We start from the raw sequence: 20,881 nt of genomic DNA on the forward strand, positions 1-20,881 counted from the left end.
CTTCTAACGAAGACATGCAAAATCCAACTGCTGAAAATTCAATTTGGAAAAAAGTCAAAGTGGAAAGAATTTCTTTAAATCAGTCTACTGGAATAACTCACCTAGGAAAGCTGACCTTTTAAAATAAGCAGTAGATGTTTAATACATACAGTCCCCAGTTTTATCGCAGCATCCACGGTGGCCGTGCTTCTGCTAAAGCCATTCACCAGCACTACCCCTTCCCAGGCTCTACCTGCCCTTCTCTCCAGAGGCTGTTTCCCATGCAAGTAACCATCTTAAGCCCTTCTCCTCACTTCTAAAATGCAAGGCAGAGCAGCACAAGGACTGAAACAGTAGAATGATGCTACAAAGAGTAAGTCTTGTTCACCTGCTGTGTTACAGCTCAAAGGGTTTATCAAAACACTGTGTAGATCTAATGCCTGTCTTCCTTCAGCCACTGCCTTTACCTTCCTCACAAGCATGCAGTAAGAGGATGCTCATCATCATGAAAGGACCTTAAAAAAAAAAAAAAAAAAAAACCTAATGAAATTGGAAGTTTATGCTGGTAATTCTGGCAGAAACATAAAGTACCACCTCACTGAGTGTTTTTTCTTAGACTAGTGTCCTTACATTTAATGCATAGGAATGGGTAGCTGGTAGCTCACTGTTGAAAAGGTAGATGATGTTTAGGCGGGAGGAGGTGGAAAAAAAAGCCAAGCACCTGGAAAACACTTCATTGCTTCTTTATTTAGATGCACCCACAGTACAGAGCCTCTTGAGCATGTGCAGAAGAGGAAGATTACACATTTATAGCTGGGAGCACCATTGAGTTCGAGTTTCTTTGATACCATTTTTAAGAAAGTAAACTATTTCCAAAGAATGACAATTGAACCCAAGAGCTTAAGACCTGCTTGTACTTTTATCCAGAGGTGGAAGATATTTTTCTTTTATTATTACTTTGATGTAAGTAGAAGACATTTTCACAGTCTGGTTGGACCAGTCTATATATTTTCATATGCACCTTTTAATATAATATAAAAAATGTTTCATTTTTCCCCCCTACCCACAGATAGTTTAATGCATCTAAATTTAAAAACAGTAATGGACCAGAGCATTCCTATGGGGAAAAATGAACTTTTGCTGCCCTCTCCTGCTTAAACAATGAAATGCTAAAATATTAAGATCTATGAATCTAATGCTAACCTTTAAACAAAAAGCATGACAGGTCATTCGCTATACTACAATCAAAAATAGGACAACAACAAGAAATGTATCGGTACTATTTATATTTGAAAACTCCTCATCTTTACATGAGGTTATGAATACAACATATTTACAGTAAGTGATCCAAATAACAAAAACTTGTATTCAGAGAGGTCATGATAAAAAGTGTACACTTCTGTGGATGGGAAGCAACACTTGGATAAAAGGTTTCAATGAAAATTAGTTCCATCCTGTTTCAAGATACTGTTTCATAAACCTTAAATGAAAAACTGGGCAATACAAAATCTGCTGCAGATACCAACTAGAAAAACTAATTTGTGTCTCACAACTTAGCTGCTAAGGGAAGCAGGTGAGCCAAAATAAAAATAAAATAAAAAAAAAAGGTCACATGTAAATAAAAACATTCTTCAATCTTGCACTGTCACCTTTATCTTGCTTTAGGGCCACCGCTAGCAGTGATAGTTACACAATTAAGAGAAAAGGCCATCTTTGTTTTCCAAGAGAGAACCCAAACCAAATCCTTTTGGTTTTATTCGGGGGAGGAAGAATCTGTTCAGTTCTTTCTCCTTCCTCACAAAACAATAAAAAGGTTTTTAAAGCTCTAATTTATTTTCCTTTCCATAGAGTAAGAGCCTGAGGCTGTACTTACACATGTAAAATATAAGTACAGCTGCTGCATTTCTTGCTCAAGCAATTCTTGGCTCTGACAGCCTTGATTTTTCCATATATAGGAGGAGATAAAAAATAAATTAAATCCTTTTATTTGTGCTAAGAAAACCAAGATTAAATTTACTAGTGAACGCTCCAATGGCAGTAGAACACTTTTATTTAAAGCATTCCAACCTTTGGAAGAGAGACAAAAACCACTCAAAAGCAATGAAAGGAAAACAATAAGGGAGACTTGCAAGATGAAGAAAGCAATATGTGCTCAATTTAAAGTATCTGAGAGGAACTTCACTTTTACAGCTGTTACATCCCCATGACCTGATGCAATGCCCTAGTATTGAAAATGCAGCTCTTTCCTTTTACCAGACAGTATTCAATCCTTGCTCCTGAAACCAATATGGCACAGGACATGAGCGATCACCCAGCAACTGCCCTCCGAGCAGTTCATAAAAACATTTACACAAATAAAGGTAGTTTCTGGAACTCAAGAAGCAAATGAAAAGCACAATTAAATAGATGCACTGATCACACTTGGGCCCATATGCTGCCTTCTTCTTTGCCTACAGCTCCCATCGATCCCCAGGGGAGCTCTGTGCAGCGGCAGAATATCGCATTTGGGTTGCGGCAAACAGCGGATCCCGGGGGTACAGTCAGATCATTGTGGCAAGTGCTTCTTCGCATACATCGCACAGTGCAACCTAGCGTCGTGCCAGCCTTTTAGAGTCAAGTGACTAATATCACATCGTCTCGTTCAGCTTAAAGAAAACATTCCTTCTCGGAAGTGATAAATCATCTATAAACTTTAGATACTCCCCACTATCCCCACATCAGAGGTAACATCAGAGGTAACAAAATATTGCAACCCATCAGGTTCTCATCAGTTTTGTATGATCAATACCAAAATGTCATGTCAAAACCAAAAAGTTATGAACAAACAACACTCACCTAAACTCTAAGTACAGGACAAGGTGCTTTTTCTAATTTCACATTGTTCTGTTTTACTCCACCAGGTGGAAAACATTTTTTTTTCCTCTGTTACATCTCAATTTTTCCACAGTTGAACACAGTCTTTAAGCATGAGTTTAAAGTCCACCCTCTTGCAAAGCGTGATCATCTCACACAGAAATCACACTAGTCAATATTTCTTTTTATAACAGAAATAAAAGACTGTCAAAATCAATGGGCTAAGGGACATGATTTGTTATAAATTTATTTAATCTTCAGTATTTCAGCTTGCACCTTTGCTTCAGCACTTTAAAATAAAATGTTTCAACTATGACAATAACTGCCTAATTTACATTGCGTCCCAGTCAGTGTTCTTTAAAGAAGCTCATTAATCCCATTAAACCATGTTGTGTTTGGTGTTGCATATGAGTAGTTCCACCTTTTCTTTCCAGAATTAACAGTGCCAACTTTTTACAAAATTGTTGAGCTTACAACATTTGTGTGCGCAGACCCAGGAGTACACTGTGACCTGATAATCCTGAAACAGTCAGTAGTCTAGGAGGGAATTCTTTTTTTTTTTTTCCTCTTTTCTGTGCCTGGAAACAAGAAAACTTCAAATCCTACTGCACGTTTAAATGGTAGGAAGGAAAATATACAAGCTTGTATTTATACTGTACTTCTATCAATGGCAACAGGTCATAAATTCATGTTTGCAACTATCACAAAGACTCATGAACACCAATTCAGTTTTATACGGTAAATACTGCTGGATTGATGGTTTAGGATTATCAATTCACTGTTGTCATATGTCTATAACAGTTCAAAAGCATCCTGGAGAAAAATCCCAAAACACATACCTTTCGGTATATAATAATGCAACTGCATTAGCTAAATATATACTGTACATAAGTCTTATCAGCATTTTACCTACCAAAGATGTAAGATTCCACTTTCAAATACAAAGCAGATAGCCAATAATGCATACTTATAATACAGCCCTCTTCTTTGTTTTGTTTTTTTTTTCTTTTGTTTTAAACAATTTGGTCACAATGCACCTTTGATATAAAAGCATTTTAAACTTTATTATTAATACTCAGAACATTAGGATTTCCAGAATTTTTTTCAGTAGCATTTGTAGAACCACTTTTGGTAACAAATACAGTAGTTAGGAATGAGCATCCAGATGAGAATGCAGAAGTATATTATCCAGAATCCTTTCCAGCTAAGATCATAGGGCTGGTATTGTGATGAGTAATAGTACTAAAACCACAAAAACACTATAGTATGTTTCTTAGAGGCTACATCCTCTTTTGCTGGAACACTTTATAAATACATATTAAAAAGTAAGGCAACAACTCCAAACAGTCCAAACTGCTATCTCAACTCATTTTCCAATCAGATCCATGACCACTGGAGATCAATTTCATGCTTGCACTGTTTAGTGTTTGTCTTTATTCTTTCAAAATGGTCCAATAAAAACATACTGTAATAATTTAGCAATTAGTATTTCTAAAACAGGTCTGGTATGTGTGTCCAATTCCATAACACTAATACTGGTTAGGTACTGAAATCTAGGGTGTTACCACTGCCCATTTTTAAAGGATTGTGGACACTAATTTGGATTTGCAATAAATAGGTGCGTGAATCCAAAGCTCCCTTTTCTACTATGTTTATCACCTACTAGTTTTTTTATTCCTAATGTTCAAATTAAAGAAGCACCAGAGACAGCCTGGTACTAAAAAATGCTCACACCAGTAAACAAAACTTTTATTCAGGACCCATGTTTTTTCATGGCCCTGATCTGAATGGACATTCAACTTATGAAGATGTGCAAAAGGAAAAAAAAAAAAAAAAAAGTCAAATTACAGTAAAGTTATCCAGAGAAGGAGGATGTTACACAAACTCATAAGGAAATGACAGTCTTTTTTTCTCTTTTACTATAAATACACTTAACAGTTTAGCAGAAAGACAAGCTAAATTTTAAGATTGTTCACATTTGAAAGTTGTATTATACTCTCTGCTAACGATAAATAAGGAACAGGTCCTGACAATGGAATTTGACATTGCAATTTTCATCAACAGATCTTTGAAGACTGGTTTTAAAGAAGGGTTAAAACAATGATTATGTTTGCAAAGTTCTGAGAAGTCCATCTGCTGTCCAAACTTTGGATTAAAGTCCTTATTTTTTTCCTTTACTTAGAGACAGGTATATACAGTGCTGTTGTAATAATGAAACAAATGTGAAATCTACTGTAAAGTTGCACAATACAGAAAACTGTTGCTCCATCTTCTACTACATAAATGTGTGACTCCACAGGTTAATAATGCTGTTTTGTTTTTTTGTTAAGTTGGAATTATTCCATCACGTCTAAGACCTCTCTTTAATTCCAAATCCTCCAGTTTTTTCCACAGTTCTTCACGTTCTTTCTCTTTCTTCTTCTCACTGACAGATGAAATAAAACAAAAAGTTAGCAAGAGAGAAGACTGTAGAGAACTTATATAAAAAATGTACAGTTGACATTAATTAGCAACACTAATTTTGTTCAACACATTTGCAATTCTAACATATACTTAATTTTTGTAAATTACTTTTATTTTTTCATGTTGTTACCTATTTAAGTATCACTAAAAAAAAGCAGTACGTCCATACACTGAACACAGTAACAGTGTTCATAGACGCTACCTTGTAATACAGAAGAAAAAATGCAGTGGACTTTTATTATGGGTCAAATATATCATGATTAGTAAAAAATAATATTTTCAGTACTAATTTTCATTGAATAATTTTCATGTTTATTTAAGGAAGCTATTTTTAATTTTAAAAATAACAGCCACTTTCTAGAATAAGTGTTCCTTTATTCTTTTAGAATCACTGTTATTACATATAATACTTTTATCCACCTTAGGCATCATCACCCAAGGGAAAGTTCAGACCTAAGATACGTCTTCTGGTCAGTGCTTTGTTTTTTTTTTTTCCCCATAAAAAATTCTATGTAGCATTTGCTTTAACAACAGGCTTTAAATAGCTGATTTGATAAAATTAAACAGCTAAACTAATATTTGCTTAATCTGCATTATTTGTTCTCTAAACTTCCTGTATCTGCTGTAGCTTACTTTGAATAAATCTCCCTGATACTGCAAGGTGCAAAATGCACTGAATTTCTGTTATATCACCCTCCTGGTTCATCTGAAGTAATAATCTAATAGTTATAGAGATACAGATTCCATGCCTGTTGTGCTACAGTATTCTTGAAAATATTTCAGTAGATTAGAAATATTATTCATACACATCTTAATTCAGCCACAATGCCAACGTCTAGCCCATTTATTTTAAATTGTAACTTCTAATAGTATTTTATGCATACAAAAAATAAAAGCAACTCTTAGGTAAGTCTCTTAACAGATTAAAAAAAAAGAATAGAGCCCCCTGTCACTAAAACGTACTTAAAACTGAGAAAAAATAAATAGCCTGACATTTTTAGGCTACTTACCAGACATTTATCATCCAATCATTTTGAAATATAGGCTTACTTAGTAAAACCCTTAGGTAACGATAACCTCATTCAACTTACCTATCTAACCTATCACAGTCATTAACACTGAACATATTTCTCCTTGTTTAGTTTAGCAAAAAAAAAGAAAAGACTGTTCTGTTAAAATAATTAAGTTTTCCTGTAAAAACTAATGTAATTATCACAGTTTATACTAGAAGGTATTTAAAAGTTTTATAATGACAATTAGTTATCCAGACACAGGACATATTACACCAGTGTCTGATCATGCTAAGAGGCAAGTGCCTCATCTGAAGGTACAAAGTGCAACTGCCATTGATTCAAGCCACTGAGGTTCCTCCATAAAAGACTGGATTCAATTACCAGACCCTCAGCCTTTTCTGCAAGAAAACCACATAGTGATCAATCTAGCAGATTGAGCCTTATTTATCATCAGTTATCCAGAATTCATTGCATCTTAGCTAAAATACAGCTTTAAGTCTCTCAAAGTAAAATGCTGTATTAATGTGTCAATTGTAGATTTTACATGTATAAAACTTTGTATTTTACAGTAATTAAGCAGAACAAAAGGACGGTGTGAATCCAGCCACACAATGCAAAACAAACAGCATCCAAGAGGCTTGAAAGACTGTACCAACATAGCAATTTCTGATGACATACAGTACGTACAGTACCCTTCGCTTTGCTTGTGGGAACTCCAAGTCACACCAAACATATGACAAAGTTGCAGACTGTTCAGAGTTCATGATTTTTTATTTTTTATTTTTTTTTTTTGGGGGGGGGTGAGGGGGGAGACGCCTGCTATTCTGTATAAGCTAAAATTCTTGAGAAAAGAATCTGCACTGTAATTGCAAAATGAAAATTAAGGAGCACAGGAAAATAGGCAAAATAAAAATACCATATCATAGTATCATAACTAATGACTGTATGAGTGGTGCACCTAATGGATCCTGCATACTCAAAGATTCAGCTACAGCAAGACTTCCGAATAAGAGCCAAAAGAATTGAGAAATGCCTCTTTGCTTTAAGACATCTAGCCTATGTGCAGTGTTTTGGAAGAATCAAATCTTTGGGATTTCCCTTATGCTTTTTTCCAAACTGTGTAAGTATTTTTGTTTGTTTGTTTTTTACATCATTAAGTGAATCATTATCTTTAAACACTTGTTTTCTTTTATTGCTGAAGAGCTTCACAGAATGGTTAACTATGGTTAATGGTTAATTGGGTATAACCCCTTTCTTAGGAAAACCCAGAGGAGGTTGCCCAGGACCATGCCAAATGGCTTTTGAAGATCTCCAAGAAGGCAGACTCCACAACCTCTCTGAGAGATCTGGAACAGTGTTCTGTCAAGAGCACACTAAAGACCTGCTTCCTAATGTTTAGACAGAAAATACAGAAAATAGCTTTATATATCTAACTCTCTTGCAGTATGGGGTCAAAAGGAATTCTGTATGGATTCCCAAGCTAAGCAACAGGTACTGTATTTTATAAAGAGTAAAGAACAACATTTACATGACATTATCTTACAACTCACAAACAGAAGGCTTAAGAGAATACAGAGGAAAAAACAAGGCACTGTGTCAATTATGTGTGAGATAATGCAACTGCAGCTGAGTGTAAGGAATAAACTAAACAGCAGGCCTTATGCACAGCTGACAAAAAAAGCTTTAAAAAGTTACCGCTGACGATCTGACTTGTAAGTGGCTGTCAGCTCGTCAAACATGGTGCTGTTCATCTCCATAAAAGCCTTCAACACATTGTAGACTAAAGCCACAATAGCCCTGTGAAACATTAACAAAGAAAAAAGGAGTTTTAGTTTCAGGTGAAATCAAACATGAAAGAAAAGTATTTCTCTTACCATCATTTCTGCTCTTGAAAGTATGCTAATTCTTTGATTTCTATGGAACTACTCTTGATTAACACATTTGAAGGTGAGAATCAGCTCTCATGTCTCTACTGACTACTTACATGGCATAAACCAAAACGCTATGGTAAAAGGTAACAACAGAAAGCTATCACATTAAAGATGTAATAGCTCTTGATGTGGAGCAATTCTGAATGCAACTCCAGAGATTAAAATCATCGATGCTTGCAGAAGTAACAGAATTTAAACACAAAAAGGGAATGATTCATATTTCCTTAACTTTTTTTTTTTTTCTAGGAAGCTGAATATTCAGTGCAACTCTGCAAAATACAAGGCTTCATTTCAGGAGTGATTTCCTTGTACCACTACATTTCATATTCATTTTCACTTTTGTATATCAAAAAAATAAATCTAAAAAAAAAATCTTATGGATGAGATATTGCAGTACCTATGCAAAGCAGTATAGAGCATCTATATGAACCTCTGCTTTCTTTGCTTTTTGCTGTTCCTGACCTTACACAAAAGCCAATATATCACTTATTTTATTTCTGGTTGCTTAACTGCATAAAATGTGACAAGTGTGCCTTGCTCATATAAGGAGTGATGTATAATCCTAGTAATTTCAAAAAGGTTTCAAAGGCATTCTTGTCCCACAAAGGTTCAAGAAAGTTAAAATCAGTTTACTCTTTTACGCCATCTGACTAGGTAACTAACCTAAAATATAACAATTTCGAAAGTAATATGGGTCTGCCAATAGTCTGATCATCCAGAGTTCCAAATTCTTTTCTGGCAGAGTTGAAGATAAACAACTAAAAAAATGAAAAAGGAAAAGAGAAAAAAATCTGAAAATATTCAAAGAATTTGAATGGACTATCTATCAAGAAATCCAAGTTCCTCACCCAATACTACAGTTATCATATACAGACACAGATTTGCTTATGAAACAACTCTTCATCCAGTAAAGTAAATGAACACTACAGGTGCTAGGAACATTTAAAGATAACCTATAAAGAAAATGCACCAGCTCCCCATCCCCATCTTATTCGCTTCTTTCAATAAGCTTTCATTTTTGTTGCCTGCATTTAAGAATGTTCTTAGAAAGATACCTTAAATACCTTCTTTATTTTACATGTATCTTAACCCAGAGTTTGAATGTCAAAGGTACAACATTCCTGTGGGTACAAAACTCCAAGATCTGGGATGCTGGTGTATTCTTATTACCAGAAGCATCCCAGTACATAGCACACAAGGTTGGGCAGGCTGGTTTGAGACTGGCAATGCAGTATTAATGCCATAGAAAGTGTCTTTTTTTTTTTTTTTTTTTGTGTGTGTGTTCTGTTATCTGTATGTTTCCTGAAGACCTCCAGGGATGGTGACTCAACCACTTCCCTGGGCAGGCTGCTCCAACACTGCACAACCCTTTCAGGAAAGGCATTTCTCCTAATATCAAAACTAAACCCCCCTTGGCACAACTTAACGCCATTTCTGCCCATCTTATCACTTTGTGCTTGGGAGTAGAGCCCAATCCCCACCTTGATACAATCTCCTTTAAGGTAACTGTAAAGAACAGTAAGGTCTCCCTCCCCTCAGCCGCCTTTTTTAAAAGGTGACATATTTTACCTTTTTAAAGATGACATGTTTTACAAATACTTTAGAGTAAGGTCTTACCAAATCAGCTGGGACCTGACCACAGCACACTGGGTTTACTAAACAGTCACCACTTTGGCTTAGAAACACATTTCAACCAAAGTAGAGTATGTGTGACATCCAACTGTAACACTGTTTTTTTATGACAACATTTTCTACTAGGTCATCAAGTTTAAAAATCAAAAAGCCAAATTAAGAGGATATCAATAGGAAGCTACTGCTCTATGATTGTGCATAATAGAGAACAGCTGTATTTAAATGCATTTTGAAAAAAAAAAACAACCTAAGAACATACTGGTTTATATATGCTGCATAAATGTTTAGAAAAATGCTTGTACCAGAAGTCTACCAGGGGGATCAGTACCATCCGCAGTACAGCCACAAAGCCTTATTAATGCCAAGTGATATTATTCCAGATAATTTAGGAACACACTTAACACGTTAACTAGCTTGTAACAATCTGTTTACGAGAAATGCTTGATGATCAACATTTTTTCTTCAGTAACAACGCAACATCTAATTTTTCTTCCTTCCAATTTATGAGAAGGTTTATTTTTATCCCATAAGGTACTGATTTTTGTTTACATACCAGATAATTAATAACATTTTGAGCCAAGCTTAAGCATGGTCTAATTTATATTGGCATGAACAGAGCTGCACCTGCTCATGTCAGTTTTGAATCTGGATCTTTCCTGTTCTGTCATTCTTCAGCAGACACTTCCTTAAGTTGATCAGCAGTTTGACAAGAGGTAATTTAAAATTTAATTGCAAAAACTTACGGATTCCAGTGCTCTTTAGAAATCCTATAAAGGCTGGAAAACATGATGGGAAGTATAACGTTTGAATTCTCCTCTATCAAACTCATGATGTATTCGTTATTCCAATAATACAGTGCTCTTTCAGCCACCTTTGAGTCAAAGGAATAAAATATTAATGGGAATTCAGATACATTTTTGTAATAATCTGAAGCAAAACCAAGTCATAGAAATTTCATTAAGATGAATTAACAGAAATCATTAATTTGGGAAATAAAACTCTATTTCAATCAATAGTATAACCTGCATTAATGGTATCTTTGTACTGTAATTCAGATCCCACAGCATCCATTTTCTCTTTCCCCTGAACAATACATTGTGACTCACTGAAGACAAGAGCAAATGATGCAACAATACCGCAGCTATGGAAGAGAAGGGCAAGTGGAAGGATTTACCATCTCCCCTTTCTCTCAATCCTGTGACTTTCCAGTTGGAAGTAATAGCACCAGGATACGAGAGGAAGGAGGCAGGGAATACGTGAGATGAGGTCTTAAATGTGGGGAAGACTAATGACAGAATCACCTTGGCAGGGAAATGGAAACTAGGAGGGAAAACACTGATCTACATAGTGCTTAAAACAGATGTAGCCGAAGGAAGAGCCTACAGCAGTCCCATCTGCCTTTGTGCCAGGATAGGTCACGTAACTTAATACAGAGATGATACAAGACATGAATCCTGTCTCATCTTCGCATATGATTGAACTTAATTCCTATTCATCCCCCTTCTTACCATCATGCAAGGAAGAAAATAGTTTATGGGATCAATCACCTCTAACCAGACATCTCTTTAGAGAAGGACGGAGGTAGTAGAACAAGAGACACATTAAAAAAGGAAGCAAATAGATCTTACTGGGCCTATCAGTCCAAAGTGAGTACCTATACCTATAAGGGCTCAAAGTCTGCCTGGATAGAATTTAAACTCTTATGTGGTTTAGGTTCTGTGCTGTAATCCCAAATATATTTAAAATGTTATAATGGAACTCAGAACTAAACATCTACTGCAACATACCTTTCCATAGAAATCCAGAAGACAAGTATTTTAAACCACATAACGTAAAATAGTATTTACATTTGAGGGGGTTTTGTGTTTGAAATTGAGGCTATACATTCCTATACAAACTGACCTGAAAATGAGGACTAGAGACACACTTGGCAATTTGTTTAAACAAGGGTTCCTGGATTTTGACGAATTGTGACGGTTCAATTACATCCAAGATTTCCTCCAGCTCTCCTAGGAACATGACCTGCAGACAAGGAATGAAGCACTGAATTCAACAACTGTGAATTATCTTGATCAATAAAATGCCGCATACCCTCAAGTCCCATCGCTTCAGGAAAAAATAGAAGCTCCCACTAGTTCAACAAGACCCTTGGTCAAAAAACACAATCAGTTCTAGCTTTGACAGCTTCTGGATCTAGTCTCTTAAAGAAAGAAGTATGCGCAAATGCTCTGTTGGTAGTCCTTTAAAGCAAACTTCAGAATTGCACCAGTATACCCATGCTGAAAAACCTAGTCTCGTACAAAGACTTTGAATGGCCAAGTCTTTAACTCTGTTAAAGAGGTCATATAATTTTAACTCCTTTTTCAAAGCAATATTCAAAATAATAGTTTTGCTGTGTCATACAATCTCAGGGATATTCAGATTTGCATTAAGAATTTGTAACAAAAATGCTAAGTACTAACTGCCTCTTGACATGTTCAGTGGGTAAACCCAGAAAATAAAACATTCTTTATACATCCTGGGAAAATACTATCCTCACATAGAAACATTCTAAATCAAACATTTTTTTCCAATCTATCCTCTATATATTTATTCTCCCCTTTCTAAAACAAAAAGAAATTGTATTCTCTGTGTAAAAACGAGGACTTATTTTGTGAGTAGAAATGGCGATCAGAAACTTTTCACTTCATAGTCAAAACTATCCAGAAAATGATACAAAACAAACAAACAAAAAAGCAGAATTCAAGCATAGAAAAGCAGAACTCAAGCATAGAAAATCTTCTACAAGAACTAACGGCAACATCCTACACAGCATGTGTAATCTACCTGGAGAAACGTAAAAATTCCCTGCATATGATACCATAGAGCAAACTAACGTTGTTGTTGTTGTTAATACTAGCATATCATTTACCTCTTTCTGACTGCACGTTTTTGGCCAGAATTTCATTAAGCCTCTGATGACCTGAATTAGAAGAAAAAGAAATTAGATATATTTTTTACAATTTCTCATGAAAAAAAATAAGCTGTTTATGATAGAAAAAAAAAAGTATGAAAAATATTTACTGGTTCTGTGAGCGAGGGGTCTTTCTCCAGAAACTGTACTATGCAATATGCCAGCTGTGAAGAGAAAAAGATTTCAGAAAATGAAGTTAGAGTATTTCTATAAAGATATCACAAAAATATTGTAAGAAGCCACAACAACAAAAAAAAGAGGCTCAAGGCAAGATGCTATACAGCTTTCTAAAAATGTATCCAATTTTACACTGAGATGCAGTTTGCACTATGTAAATCCATTCAAAGTCCAGTTCACAGGAACAACAGGTAACACATTACAAAAACCTTAAGGTGACAAAGTACCATACACAATTAAAAATCAGAGCAGCTCAGAATTCTAAAAACAGGAAGATAACAAAAGTTTAGATGATTGTTACTCTCTGAAATAACATTTTACACTTCTTGTGTATTGGCAAAATCATGAAAACTCACAAGACGTGCTAGCACAGCTAAAACCTGTAACATAGTCAGCAAGTGCTGCTTGAAACGCAGAACAAAGACTGCACTATCTGAAAATCAGACAGAAAGGCAACAGGTATCACATAACAGAAGAAAAATATCATAATGAAAACTGAATGTATAAAAGGACGTATGAAAGCATAAACGCGGTATTAAGAGGTCTGTGAGTGAAAACGTTTAAGGTTATGCAAAAGTGAGGGGATTACTATTCAGAAAGTTGCCAGAGCGATCAAGAGTCTAGACAGGACAAGACTAAAGAAACCTGGATATCCTCTTGGGACAATGAAAGAGGATGATAGAATGAGAAAGGCAACCTTGTGAGAATGGGAAAATTGCAGAGAGGAAAACTGAAGAGTTAAGCTACTAACCATACATGTAGGTTACATTTTTATTTATACAAAATTATACATGTAGGTTACATTTTTAATTACCTAATCAGAATAGAAGATATTTATCATAAAAACCATAGCAAAAGAATAAAAAACTGCTGTATTTTCCCACATTACAAAGATTTTCCCCCACCTTTTTTATGTGCTAGTCAATTCAATTTCCAAAGTAGCAAAAACAAACAAACAAAAAAATCATCATTCTAACTGATCAGAAAATATTTTTATAAATTCTACCTGTGCATGGAAGAGTGATAAACTCCTGACAGTATGTAAAGGAATCAGCACCTTCACCAGGAACTGTTTATGCTCTGCCTTAAGAGGTAAAGCAAAACCATTGATAATACTAGAAATTAGAAGAGAAATATTTGTTAGTGTTATCATAGAAAATATTCTGAAGGTCTGAACAAGATCTTTCTACATTCAAGTAATTTAGCAGTCAGCACCTGTTTACAGACAGCAGGATCATGCTGTCTTAACAAGTGCTAAATTTTCTCCTCCTTTATATTAGCAGTGCAGTATATCTATGTAGTAATTCAGCTCTGACTTAGGAACAATGATATAAACAGCTGCACAAACCTGTTGCCAAACAGATAAGAACTTGCCTTTGTTGTTCTGTAAATTCATATACAAAAGGTGTTCTTGGGTAATTAACTTACCAGAATTACATTTGAAACATTCACACTGTTAGCATACTTAAAAAAAAAAACAAAAAAAAAAACTATAGCAAGCAAGAATGAAGTGTAACACACACAAATCCATCCAACAGTTTTTAGGCTGTAACTTGCACCCAGTTAAATACTCTTGGCAAAAATGTGATAGATTTGCACATAAGCTTAAAGATGACCACATGCACAAATTTTTTTTCAGAATAGGGGCTTATAGCAATACTTTTTTCTAAGTCTGACACTATTCTGACACATTCAGAACAGAAGTTTGAGATAGATAATAAAGACTCACTTACCTTCCTAAAATTTCCAACAGTTCAGCTACGCCATTGAAGTGTTCAGTTTCATAAACAAATCTAAAAAAAAAAAAAAAAAAAAAGAAAAGTTAAACATCATTAATGTATCAGTTTCCTACAACGTTCGTAAGAGAAAAATATATTCTCGTACAACTTACCGTAGAAAAATATTATTAATCTGTTTTCGGATAAATGCTCTAAGACCCAGAAACTTGCCATAAATTCTGTGCAAGACTGTTTTTAGGTAGTCCCGTTCTCGAGGGTCTTCACTGTCAAATAGCTCCAACAGCTGTGTTTAAAAGAAACAGAACAACGAAAATTGAATATTGACTTTACATTTGACAAGTATGACACAGACTTCTATATGACAGTTAAATTCATGCAAGCTTATACGAGTAAGAACATAACATCTATAGGTGTAGAAAGGTGTAGAAATACAGAATTTTAAAAAATCTATTGCAACCCAGGTACAACATCACGGAGCTCAGCTTATTGATCTTCACTTCTGACATAAAAATTTGGAAATCTTCCAACAACAGACACTTTTGATTAACAGGCTCTAAAATGCTGCCTTCTTCCTCCCCCAAAATAAATACTATGATTCTGTCGCATCTACAAATTAAGACAATTTACCTACTCCCTCACTCTGAAGAACTGAAAGACATTGCTCATTTGCTCTAATAGTTTACTCCCACAATTTTGTGTCGAAGTCACATTTTTCCTAATTGCTTGTAATTTATATTATGAGCTCTTAAGTCTTCCTAGTGATTACATGGCCTGCACAATGTGGAAAGACTCAACGTTGACATCTGTGCCAGTACTGGATCCGCTGTCACAGGATCTCCACTAATCTCAACATGAATCAAAGAATCAAGGACAATTAATCCTCCAGGTTGAACAAATGTTATCTTCAGTTTAAACAAAGCAAAAACGTACAAAAAACTTTACTAAGAAACTGTTAAATCAGATTTTAAAACAGCAAAACAGTTACATGGTACTCAGTCAAAAGAGAATACCATCCTCTGTGTTTTACTTTACAAAACATATTCTGGAACACCACTACCCTGAGTTGCCTTTTAGAATTAAGGTACAGAAGAAGCAGCAGCAATGTCAGCTACACATCTTTGTTCTATTCCCCTTGAATCATCTATGACAAATATCTGAGTTTCACCTCACCCCTTCTCCATCTTTTCTGCCACCACAACATTCGTTATTTTGGCAGACAGCTGGAATGAATTTAAAGGTAAACAAAGTAAAAAAAAAAAAAAAAAACACAGAAAATAATGAAAACTAAGCTAGTAATCAAAAGGAACCATTATCTCTCTTACATGAAAAATAAAGTAACTGTGAACTAGTACCTATCTTGCAAGAGAAATTAAATATGCCAAAGAGACCTTACAAATGTTTAAGATGCTGTCAGAAAATCATTACAGGAATGGTAGAAAACAAAATTATCTTGGTTTTACAATCAGATAAATTATAAACACCTATTATAAGTTGATATGTAAGTCTATATATGCTACCTTATCTCTGTTAAACTGCTACTCCATTTTGAGGAGGTTAAGGAGGAAAAAAAAAAACAGAAAAAGATGATTAAAGAGTCTTAAGCTTTCTGGGATTTTGCTTTCTAATAGTCAGGTTTAGGACTGATGTGTGTGTTCTTTTTCATTGTGTCAGATGTATGCCACTTTTCCTTGCAGTAAGGAGCTGTGGTGGGAATTTCATGAGGAAATTACAAGGTTTGTCAGCTGCCCACTCGAGGTTATAAACACATTCATTCGTTAAATCAGTTCTGCAGTTAAATAAATAAATAGTCACCTCATCCTTCCCCAAATAGCAAATTTCACCCAAAGATAGCAAACAGCTGGAAGCACTTATGTTTTTAATTTTCTTATTGGATTGTTTTTAGGAGCAAAATATTTATATTTCCAGTTCTGTAATACAGGTCCTCTGCAGAAACATTACTGAAGTCAGACTCGGTCTCTCATTTATTTTTTATTTAAAAAAAAAAAAAAAAAAAAAAAAAGATTATTTTGATTTGTCCAATTTGTTATCAGTTTTCAACAATAAAGACTTATTTTTATGGATAAGCTGCAAGACTTCCATAATTTGCATGACTACTCTGACACTAAACATACACAGAAAAGGGAAATAAAATTTCCAAAATAGCAACCTACAGCAACACAGATACTTGTGGAGGTATTTCAACAGCAAGTCTCTTAGCAACCACTGCCAACCATTTCAGGCTGTGTACCAGCGGTCTTTAGAAATGAACAGTTACACTGTTAGTGCACAACATTTTAGCAAAACACACAGCTGAAAGCCAGCAACAAATCTATATTTAAATAAAACAAATAACAACCAAAAATAAAGCAAAAAACAAGCAAGCAAGAAAAAAACTTGAAAAATTCCCATTTCAAAGAAGTCCATCAAATTTAAAAAAAATAAGTTAAAGAGAAAGCTGATTAGGAAGATTGTCACAGTTGTACTGTTGGTGTCATGAAACACCCAACATGCTTTAAGTTCTTAAGGCTCAAATTGGTTTCCAATATAAGTCATTTGTAATCACAGGTTCCTAACTCTGGGCATACAAAAAAAATACAGCAAGAAGAAGTGCAAGCACACTCAAGTTCCTATAGACCACATGGAAACGCTTATAGACACAGAAATATATCTATTTGCACATGTATGTAAGGCTCAGCTTTTGATAGAAAAATATGAATTTTTAGTTGACACACGATGTGAAGCACTATATAAAAAAATGCATCGCCTAACCATATGGCAAGAGCTTCAAATTCTTAGAATTCTTTTAAGCTCCAATTGTTGTATCATCCATTTCAGATACGTAGGTTTCAAAATATCACACTTCCCCTTTCAGGAGATACATTCTGTCATTTAGCAGATTTATTGAAGACTAATAAGATCTTCAAAATCTTTGTCATAGACCTATTTAGAAGCGTTTGGCACCTCCTGTGCCAAATCATAAAAGGGCATAAATCATAAAATCATCAAAATCATCAAACCATAAAAATGCCTTGAAAAGGTTTAAGTGAGTAGGATACCATCAGTCACAAACAAACTCAGCAGCATGTAACAGGAGCACCTGGAAATGTTTATTCTCTAGATTTGGAAGACGAACACAAACATTCCTTCTAAGTCAATCCTGCTCTACCTGAACAAAATAAAATTAGCCTGGAAAAACCTGCCAAGAATGACTTCCCCCCAGTCACATTCTGACATCTCCATCAGGCACTGGATGACAAGACTGTTGCAACCTCTTGTTCAAATCAATATTTGGATGAACAAAAAAAGGAAGCTCCACCACAGAGGTTTGATCCACATAAAAACACTCTTATATTTAGGAGATGGATAAAATAAAAACATGCATATTCTAATGTTCTTCTAGAGTGAAGAAGGTCTTGAGATATTAAGGGAACTGAAGTCCCTTCTTTGAATTTAAGAATAGAAACTGCTTTCTTTGCTAAGTTTATCAGGTATTTTTTATACGAGTAATGTACAAGGGCAGCAAAATCACTGCTTTTATTGCCTGAGCATCACAGAGAAAAGTAAAAGCTCCATGAAGAAGAGGTGAGAGAAAGGCATTCAGAAACGCTGAGTCTCTCCTGCCGTATCTAGTTTGGCTTTTATTCAAGTCTCAATCCCCAAGGCAACTCCCTTTTCCAGCTAAGTAGGAATCTTTATGAATTTCCATGATTTCAAAAGCAAGCTGCAGACTGCCTTAAACACAAAGTTCCATCTGATTTAGTGGTTCTAAACGGGAACCACTAATTCCCCGTGGGAACAGAAAACACAAGACAGATGTATTGTTGAAAGCTGAAGACAACAAGGCAAAGGATACCTATCTGTGAAGTTTTCTGGCTTATCCCAGAAAACACCTTTCTTCAGCTATCTCTGTTCTGACCTCTGTTGATGTCTGGGAGAAACTTTCCCAGCAGAGAAGTCTACCTACTATAGTTCCACGTGAAGCAGTAGGAGGAGGACTAAATGTGCCAGCTATCTGGCTACCAGCTCACTGACTGAGGCTCTCCTCCACTCAGGCATAATGGCAAGCAAATTTCAAAGATAAAGCTTCCCATTCTTTGTTCCATGTTGTTTATTACTGATGCTACTTCTACGCTTCTAATAGAGCTTGAACTTTATATGGCCTTTTGATTTACTTCCTCCCCAAGCACTATAGCATCACTGTTTCCAATGCTACTTGGGGAACAGGCTTGTTAACGAACTTCTGCCCTTGTTGCCAGCTCTCCAGTAGAGAAAAATAGCTTCCCCTTCCAACAGAAATATTTTAACAATATTAAGACATTAAAACTGGGGTTAAAGTAGTCTCTCTAGATGGCAGCATTTTTAGATGACTTGACAGAAAGGCTTTCATTTCTCAACAGCTATCCTTTCAGCTCACTCTCACTTCCAGCTAGTCAAATATTTTGATTAACATATTAAAACTGGAGCCTGTCCAAGTATGGTGTATATCTACAGCGACAGAGACTTGCATATAAACACACATACTTCCTCTATCTCTACAGTTTGACAACTTGCATTGTAAGCACTTGTTTATAATTTTCTGATGCAGATAGAGTTTCACTTTCAAATTCCAAACAGCATCTTTTCAGAGCAATTTTTTTCAAAAGCAAAATGAAGCCTTAAAGAAAACAGATCAGCTTACCTGCAATACAAATTTCTGATCTATGTACTTTTTGGCAATGCTGGGCTGAAATTCTTGGCTTTCCAAAAATCGTATGAAAAACTCATATACAAGCTGCAAAAGGGAAAAAAATGTTTTAGTTTATGACTTCATTACTCCTTGTATTTTTAAATGTTTCAGTAAATTCTTTCCATACAAAATAAAATACTTATTTTTCCACAAAGCTGAAGGATTAAAAATGAAAAATATCATTCTCTATTATCAAATTGCTACCTTAATGTTAAAATTAAATACATAAGCTTTGTAAGTTAGTTTTGCTTATTAAACTCCAGTCAGAGACACTTCATCACCAAGAACACACTGTCATCTTGTAATGCTTGTTATCATCTCCTAAAGCTTACCAGGGTAACTGGAAAGCACATTTAAACTGTCTCTGAACTGCTGAAGTCATACCAAATACAGAAATTTATGATTCTGAAAGAGCTGGTGAAACAGTTGGAAATATTTAATTTAGAAACTGCTTAGCGTAGCGTTCTATGGCAACTTGAAACATGGAAAAAAATACAAAACAGAATTTAATCAGGATTTCCTAACTTACTGTAACGATTAGCCAGAGGGATGGAGAAAACCTGCCTGCTTTCATGCAATTCCATCTCTGCCCAAACTACTCACTTTTATTCAATATAGAAAAAGAGTATAAAAACAGGCAAAAAGGAAGTGAAAGGCACTCCAGTGGCCTCATAGGACAGCAACTCTGACCTGTCATCGATGAGATGAGCTAGCAATTCTCTTTACTGCACCTTTTCAGTTTTGGGGGATTGCTACTTAGTATTCTTTATCAGGAAATTATTCAGCATCCTAAACTTGCATGGACAGTGGCATAAACTTGAGTGTCACACTTAAATATCAAAACAAAATGTGAATTCAAATATACCTCTCTGTCTGATATTTCCTTTTCCATCCTTTCCTTTTAAACAGTGACTTTTAAAACTACAGTACCAGTGCCAATGAACACAGGATAACAGATGCATCTGCCTGTGCTGTTTCCAGGCAGGTAGAGCTGTCCGTAGCTTCCTTGAAGATTTTAAGATTTCTATTTTGTGAAGTTTATTATAAATAAGGGGTAAAAACCTACGTTCCGATGGATTCTAAATCTAAGAACAAAAGAGTGAAGCAAATTGCTCATAGGCAAATACTTGCATGTAACTGTCAAATAAAACAGCTGAGATCAATCATACGTCTTTGCTCACAGAAACTCCTAGACTTCACAAACTGCTACTCAGGCAAACTTCTTCTAAATTTACTTGTGGCATAAGTCACAGTCCTGGATAACACAGACAGGATCTGCACCTGTATTGTCTATAAAGAAACTACTGCACTACCATCAATTATGATGTCTTTCTCCAAAATTAGTTCATGTTTTTGTTCAAAATACCTTCCACTGACACTTGAGAAACAGAGGAAGTGATGACAGACAGCAGTGA

At 35.2% G+C, this 20,881-nt stretch overlaps 1 protein-coding gene across 5 annotated transcripts in view; it reads right to left on the reverse strand.

Annotated features, from left to right (window-relative positions):
• Positions 1-706: 706 nt before the first annotated feature.
• Positions 707-20,881, reverse strand: part of PPP2R5E (protein phosphatase 2 regulatory subunit B'epsilon) — a 75,158-nt gene continuing 54,983 nt past the window's right edge. For 4 of the 5 annotated variants that reach the window (XM_068682508.1, XM_068682507.1, XM_068682511.1 and 1 more), the window contains 10 exons: positions 19,419-19,511; positions 14,893-15,023; positions 14,735-14,794; positions 14,008-14,116; positions 12,935-12,988; positions 12,783-12,833; positions 11,774-11,893; positions 10,615-10,742; positions 8,004-8,105; positions 707-5,257 (listed from right to left, as the gene is read on the reverse strand). In XM_068682508.1, coding sequence (XP_068538609.1) covers positions 5,158-5,257; positions 8,004-8,105; positions 10,615-10,742; positions 11,774-11,893; positions 12,783-12,833; positions 12,935-12,988; positions 14,008-14,116; positions 14,735-14,794; positions 14,893-15,023; positions 19,419-19,511 — 948 coding nt within the window. In that variant the 3' untranslated portion in view covers positions 707-5,157. The remainder of the gene's footprint in view (positions 5,258-8,003; positions 8,106-10,614; positions 10,743-11,773; positions 11,894-12,782; positions 12,834-12,934; positions 12,989-14,007; positions 14,117-14,734; positions 14,795-14,892; positions 15,024-19,418; positions 19,512-20,881) is intronic. The other variant, XM_068682509.1, reaches the window with a different exon arrangement.

The sequence above is a fragment of the Anas acuta genome, chromosome 5 (genome assembly GCF_963932015.1).
Source record: "Anas acuta chromosome 5, bAnaAcu1.1, whole genome shotgun sequence".
NCBI lineage: Eukaryota > Metazoa > Chordata > Aves > Anseriformes > Anatidae > Anas > Anas acuta.